The sequence below is a fragment of the Zea mays genome, chromosome 2 (genome assembly GCF_902167145.1).
Source record: "Zea mays cultivar B73 chromosome 2, Zm-B73-REFERENCE-NAM-5.0, whole genome shotgun sequence".
Taxonomy (NCBI): domain Eukaryota; kingdom Viridiplantae; phylum Streptophyta; class Magnoliopsida; order Poales; family Poaceae; genus Zea; species Zea mays.
In genome coordinates this window covers 82,364,343-82,371,356 of record NC_050097.1, presented here as the reverse complement: position 1 = coordinate 82,371,356, position 7,014 = coordinate 82,364,343, and the positions used below count along the sequence as shown (strand labels likewise).

The 7,014-nt window shown below is 37.5% G+C and overlaps 1 protein-coding gene and 1 long non-coding RNA gene across 2 annotated transcripts; both read right to left on the bottom strand.

Annotated features, from left to right (window-relative positions):
• Positions 1 to 661: 661 nt before the first annotated feature.
• On the bottom strand, positions 662 to 1,283 carry LOC118476328 (uncharacterized). The gene is made up of 2 exons (XR_004856251.1): positions 1,070 to 1,283; positions 662 to 987 (listed from the first exon to the last, which is right to left on the bottom strand). It is a non-coding gene; the product is annotated as an uncharacterized lncRNA (long non-coding RNA).
• A 278-nt stretch (positions 1,284 to 1,561) lies between these two features.
• LOC103646630 (uncharacterized) lies at positions 1,562 to 6,787 on the bottom strand. The gene is made up of 14 exons (XM_023301781.1): positions 6,562 to 6,787; positions 6,199 to 6,467; positions 5,914 to 6,117; positions 5,736 to 5,828; positions 5,551 to 5,646; positions 5,126 to 5,470; positions 4,981 to 5,034; positions 4,834 to 4,896; positions 4,141 to 4,646; positions 3,859 to 3,924; positions 3,653 to 3,691; positions 3,338 to 3,574; positions 3,179 to 3,255; positions 1,562 to 2,953 (listed from the first exon to the last, which is right to left on the bottom strand). The coding sequence occupies exons 1-9, from the start codon at positions 6,677 to 6,679 to the stop codon at positions 4,458 to 4,460; spliced, it is 1,431 nt and encodes a 476-aa protein (XP_023157549.1). The 5' UTR covers positions 6,680 to 6,787; the 3' UTR covers positions 1,562 to 2,953; positions 3,179 to 3,255; positions 3,338 to 3,574; positions 3,653 to 3,691; positions 3,859 to 3,924; positions 4,141 to 4,457.
• Positions 6,788 to 7,014: the final 227 nt, after the last annotated feature.

Sequence of the window (7,014 nt, the reverse complement as noted above, 5' to 3'; positions counted from 1 at the left end):
GGAAAAGGCAAGGATTTCCATGAAGATGCAGAAGGAGTGGTATGGTTCAAGGACAGATTGTGTGTTCCCGATATCAAATCGATCCGGGAACTGATTCTCAAGGAAGCTCATGAGACAGCATACTCTATACACCTCGGTAGTGAGAAGATGTACCAAGACCTGAAGAAAAGATTTTTGTGGTACGGTATGAAAAGGGAAATAGCAGAGTATGTGGCAGTATGTGACAGTTGTCAGAGGATTAAAGCAGAACACACTACAAAATGGCACCCCCTTTAGCAATGCATATATGTGTTGGTACAAGCCTATATAAGCGTTGCTAGGGTCTATACCAACGCATAATTATGTGTTGCCTATACTGCCGTTGCTAGGGGCTACTGCAACGCTTGTACATACGTTGGTAAGTCATATAAATAAGCGTTGGTAAACTGCAACAGATTTTTATAAGATACAACAACACTTACATGTGTTGGTGCCGCCCAAGACCAGCTCGTTTATCATAGGATGCTACAACGTTTAGTTTCGAGTTGTAGCAACATTTTTATCCGTTGCAAGCAATAAACCAATAAAAAATATTTGAATATTTTATTTTGAGGTTAAGATTACAACAAGCTGAACAATGCACATTTGATATTTCAGGAATCATCCACACACACATGGCAAATAAGCAAAATATATATATTTAAAATCAATAGTTGCATTACAAAAAGTGCCGCAACATGGGAGCGCCAGGTTTATTACAAAGAAAGTTCGAAGTATATATTCATGCATCATCCTTAAATCTTTCGCTGCCACTGTGTTTTGCGCTGATGAAAATTCAGAAACTACAGTCTTTCAGTTTCAGTTTAATGCTCCTGATGAAGCAATCCAAGACCCAACTACATCTGATCAAGTTGGTGAGAATTCGGGGGGAATCATCTGCCACCTCCCTCACCACTGACTCCACAGGTGCAGCCTTCAACATCAGCTTCAGGTTCAGATGCAAACAACCTTCAAATCATCACTATATATATCAGTAAACAGCAAAATTATTGCAGCAGAATAAATTCAAAAAAGAGGAAAAATTATTCACCAATCTCCAGTCATCCAAATGTGTTGGACAGCAGAGGCTTCTACTGTGTACCTCGAGGCAATGTCATCCACACTCATCAGACCATGGTGGTCAGTCGACATCCCTTGGTACAGTTGGATTATCTAGCTTTTGAATCTGCTGGACGTTCAGAACCTGATAGTAGCAAAAACAAGAATAGTCGGAAAAAATCCCCATAGTAGGGCACGTGACTGTAATCAAGTCAGTTATAGGGAGAAGCAAACAAGGATGGGACATGAGTGGGTTTCTATTCTAGGTATCACATAGCTAACAGAACCATGAACATCGAAATTGTGAAATCATACTAAACCATACTAAACGATAAGCAAGGTAAACTGAACCATGAAAACATTAGTTTTAATTTCCATTAATCTATTACCACAGTCCAGCCTCACAGACGGACATTAACTTTGTCATTGTATTGTAATATGTAAATCATAAAAAGAAGCAGAAAACAAATAAATTACCTTTATCAAACTTTTTGCTAGCAAGGTGTAGCCTGGTAACGATGGAGGCTTCCTCGAAGAGATGCTCAGACATATTTCGTGTAAAAAAGATGAGCGCATTGCATACATGAACCAAAATCATGCAAGTAAATAAGTAATAAGGCGGAAAAGCAAACTCTGAGCTAATAATGATGGCACCATGGTAAGTTAAATCGAAACCAACAGAAGCAAACAGGTAAAAGAAGAAACGAAAAGAAAACCATGTGTGGCTTCTTCAGAAGGAACCCAGTAAAAACAGTGTGCTTGAAGCAATAGCACGCAGACACACCTCAACATTATATTTGAGCATCAGACCAAAATCACTACAGCAGAAAATGCAGCTTCATGGTTGCAATCAAGGGCACGACACAAACTTTTAATCTAAATGAAAAAAGATATGAAGAATCTTATAACCAAAAAAACTACCAGTTAGCAACCCAATGAGCCTATGCACAAAACCGAAGGCGCCCTTCAGAAGCCGGATAAACAGTAGTGCACCTGAAGCTCATCCCATGGAGACTTTAGCACCACCACTCAAGCCCAAATCGGTGTGCATGCACAGCTCAGACAAACAAGCGAGCAGGATGGACGATTCTACTGTAGCATGATTAAAAACAGCATCAGCACTTCAGCTTCAGCAGCATTCGTCAATATTGCATATGCATGGTGGCTAGCACACTGGCTGGCTGCGCAGTGCACCGTGTTTTGGATACGAACACATGAAAAATTGGGTAATTGTGTCCTTTGTAACAGACAACACATGAAAAATTGGGAGAACAAATTACCATAGATAACCAGAAACAAATTTCAAACATACGTTGCTGGAAGAGTTAGCTCTGGTTTCACTCGAAGTGTCACAGAAACCATGCTTGTTTCAGTTCTGACGTTTTTTCCAGTTGCACCTACAAGCTTGTCCTTTTTGGCCTTCTTAAGAGAAGCATTTTGCTTTCCACCTTCTGTGTTTCTTTTCTGTAGAAAAATATAATGAGAAAACTTATGACAAGGGATAATAAATCAAATATGGATTGCAAAGACACCAAAATTCCTAGGACCAAGAACACAGGATGAAAAGTAAGTTTTTACCTTCTATGCACCAGCAAGTACCATGACTGATTATAGAACAATAATGGACAAATAATTTTGCATTTAAATAAAATAATAGTCACGATTCAGCGTAGCAGAACTTAAAATAATCACCGCTTGATGCGTGTTCAAGTATTTTTGGGACAAAGATATAAACAGCATATGACTCATATCCTAAACAAATCCAAAATTCATCGTAGTGAAATAAGCAAAACTATTTAAATGGAGGTAGTGATCCACGCCATCCGGTTTGAAATAAGTAGTCTTTGGATTCTGTAGAAATCTTGCAGCTTCGAAACTGAAAAGAAAATAATAGAAGTTAGTGATCAACAACATTAAATAATTTCCATGTTGTCGTATGGTCGAATCTGAAAAGAAAACAATTGTGGTGGACTCATGTTGATGATGCAAAAATAATTGAGCACCATGTGTTATACTATCATATATAGGAACATCGTAAACTTCTTAGGGGTCCAAGAGTCTAAAACAATAAACCACAATGAGGGGATTACAGTGAACTTACATCATGATATCATCCTGAACTGAGTTGAAGCGTCGTGATGTTGAAATGAGCATATATCAGTTTTTGTCGTCTTCAATCTGCACGGATAATCATAATACTGAAATTGATAGTAGTAGTTCGGAGTAGTAATGACTAGTTAAGTAAGAGGGTAGTTCATACACAACACGAAGGCCATGCTATAAGATTGTTGCCGACATCACCAATAACCTCCATGTTGTCGTATGGTCGAATCAAAGGCTCAATAGGCAGTATTACAAGTCTAACACGCACCATCCAAAATTCTCTGCCTAACTTAACACCTGCAACTTTATGATTTGGGTCTCGACCAAGTACTGTGCCTAAGGCAACAGTCTTGGTTGGACATCTCCAGCTTTTTAAGAACACTTGTGCTCCAGTCTAGTAAACATGCTCAAGTGTATCAGTAAAAACTTATGTAATGTGGGCACAATAATGGTAAGAAAATTTTGATTTTACCAATATTGACTCATCTGTTGGTCGGTCACCTGGAGTACCCTGATTTATGGACAAAAATATCGAATTAGTAAAGTGGATTTAAGAATATGAATGTACACAAATTTTTGAGTCACCTTTTGTTTCATGCACCATAACCTATAACTAATACATATTAGTAATGAAAACAATTCGATATACTTAACAAGAAAGTTGAATTTCACTGTCACCTTTGATGTGGTAGCACACTTGGTTTTATCAAAGGTAGTTGCAGATTGCATATCTTTCCTTTTTACCTGTCATTACATCACAATGAGTATTCAATATTTTAATATTTTTGGATGATTACGAAATAGTTAATTTTGTACATATTATTAACTTCAATTTAGTTATGCAACACCCTAGTGTACTGCCAATTAAAATGCATCTCCATTCAAGAATGAGTAGTATGTGAGATACTACTAATTACTAATGAACAATGAATACAATACATGGGTCATGTGTAGAAGTACCTGGTTCTTAGATGCTTCTTCATTTAAGGAAGTAGAAGTTGCTTCCTTGGTCATACTCTGTATGTGCGAGACATCAATGTAAAGATAAGCAATCATGATTATGTATGTTGAATAAATTTATTGCATTCCCACCTTCGATGAATTAGCGAGCTTAGTATTATCGAAGGTAATGTCTCTTTCCAACTCAAATTGCCTTGTCTACCAATATATTAAATTGAAAAATGAATATAATAAAACATCACTTTGTAGGGCGTATATATTCCATGTATTGAAATTTTGATGTAGCTGACCTTATGGGTAGTGGCTAGTCTATCAGTTCATTGTAATTTACCTTGCCTAGTATCAGCCACCTTAATCTTCTTTAATTCAATACATATTATTAATGTTTGCATTATACCATGAAATCTAGAAAGATGAGTTATGAGGTAGCAGAGGACCTTATGGATAGTAGAAGTTTTTCTGAATGTTGGTTGCAAATCCTCGTACTCCTTTGCCTCTTGCTCTCTCTTTATGAAATACAGATTAGTAGTTTAGCAAAAAATTTATAGGGGGTATTGAGTAGCGCTACTTTTTGCTGGGGCTGTAGCTATGGCTGCTGCTGTACATTGTAAAATAACTATGTTGTGTTGTAGAAAAAGCCATAGCGCAGCCACAACAATCTGAAGCGAACAAGGCAATGTAATGCAATCATACCTGAGAGTAAGTTTTTTCATTGTCCATCCTGAATTCTTGATTTTGTGGCTCAACATATACACGCTGATGAAAAATAACTACAAGATGAAGTAGTAGGTACTAAAATGTAAGAAAGTGCGGATGTGTAAATTCCATACAGATGCCTACTTTACGTTTTGAAGACGTTGGAAATTGATTCACTGGAAGATCGTCCAAACATCCCTGTCATAGCAAACAAATAACCAAATGGATTAGATGTTACACATAGACCTACTGTATGAACTGATTGTGAAATGGAGTTCAATAATTTTACATGTACACTTTGATGTTGTTCGAAGAGTACACTCTTTTGTTGCAACTCTTGTATAGTAGCATCTTGCTTGTGTACATGGTTTACGAGTTTTTCCATCTGAAGTTTCAAAGAGAGGACATCTTCACTTGCTGTTGGGTCCAAAGATGTTACATGTAGCTGATTAAGACGTCTTGATGTTGTCCCATCTAACACTTTGTTCGGGTTTGGAACAAGACCAAGGCCATGCACATGACCAGGCTTCTCTTCTCCTAATATCTTGTTTAGTGCATCTCCATTCCATGCAATCTTTCCTTGGCTAGTGTCTGCAAATTCTGGATGCTCTGCTAACAGTTCCTGCAAATCATTCTTTTAAAAGGATTAAATTATTCAGCATGTCACAAGTACATAAAAATTTTGAACCAGTAAATATTTGTAGAAAATTGTACCACATGTGGATTTGTGTTCTTGGTAGGGTTTGCTTTGTGTGTGTGGATATATAAAATAGCCCTGTGAGGGTATTTCTTCTCAGGATCTTTTTCCCTCTGTTGGACATGTAAGGTAATAAAGATTAGTGACAGAAATATGGTTGTAAAAAGCATGTTCTTCACAAGTGTAGTTGCAACAGAAGTACCAAATCCTCTCTAGTCCGAGCGAAACTCTTTGTGCCGGCTGTATGGGTAGTCTTTTTTTTTCCACAATTATTCGTATTCGCCATGCTTATATCCTACCATAAAATGATTACATAGATAATGTAATCGCAACTGACAAGTTGCACAAGATAACTGATTAATGTAAAGGTAGCCATGAACCTTTGCTTTTGTGGTCACCCAATGATTCACAAGTGCAATCCACTGATCCGCAATTACCCCAGGTGGAACGTTGTTGTAATTAGCTTCCAAACCCTTATGTGCATCATAATATATGGATTTTAAGTTAGATTTATGTTGCCTCCATCTCTCTCCAATGGTTTTTAGTACCCATTTTTCCATACAAGCAGGATAAAGGAATCTCCTCTGCATACAATATATAAAGACAATGGTAAAATTACCCTATGTATCATCTTCTAGATAATTACTGCAATAAATGTGTCATACCTTTACTTGCTTAAGTATATCCTCCTTATTTTTCTGCTCATTAGTCAATCTCTCTTTCTTACCTATCAAAAGCCTCCAATCCTTGTAGATTAAGCTACACAAGTTTCCATTCCTGGCTACCATGCCAAGGAATTTTCCCATGATTCCTGCCTCTTCTCCAATTGGCTGGTCAAGTTCATTACATTGTACTACAATCATATGCCCTCTAGGAATGTTCCACACATGTAATAGTTTTGTCTTACCCCGCCTTTTCACCTCCACATTTGTCTCTATCCGGGGTCAAAATGCAAAAATAATGGAACAAATGGTTACAAATGGATGATTACGACTATTCTTAAAAAGTACGTTATCTTATTTCAGTACCTTCGTCTTCAACCTCAATGTCTGCCTCCATATCAGTTGGGTTCTTTGAATTAGGCTCCATTTCAGAAACCTCGCCACTTTGATCATGTCCACCTACGGCAAACGATTCTTCTTCCATCTCGCTATCTGATTCATGTGCAAGAGTTTTCTGTAATTTTTTTTGCCCTACATGGTCCTCTGATAGATACTCCTCATTGCTTTCAACGGTCTGCTTCCTCCTTCCCCTTGGCATCTCCACTACACAATGACATAAATTATCAGAGTTCTTGTGCTAGTGCTACTACATTATTTGTGGACTAGCATACCGACTAATGACAAATACTGATATAACTCAGGTAGCAACTGTCGAGTAACTAGTATGCACTGATTTTTTTCTAACATCAGCAGCAAGGGATTAGGAGTGGATCATAGGAGCCAAGGGATTATGAACATCAACATCAAGGGATTAGTAGT

Excerpts from the sequence above, each read along its gene's own strand:
- LOC103646630 (XM_023301781.1), bottom strand. The coding sequence starts at position 6,679 with ATGGAAGAAGAATCGTTTGCCGTAGGTGGACATGATCAAAGTGGCGAG. Across the intron at positions 5,035-5,125 it reads AACAACATCAAAGTGTACAT|GGATGTTTGGACGATCTTCC; the intron begins GTAAAATTATTG and ends TTGCTATGACAG. Across the intron at positions 4,647-4,833 it reads ATGAAAAAACTTACTCTCAG|AGAGAGCAAGAGGCAAAGGA; the intron begins GTATGATTGCAT and ends TATTTCATAAAG.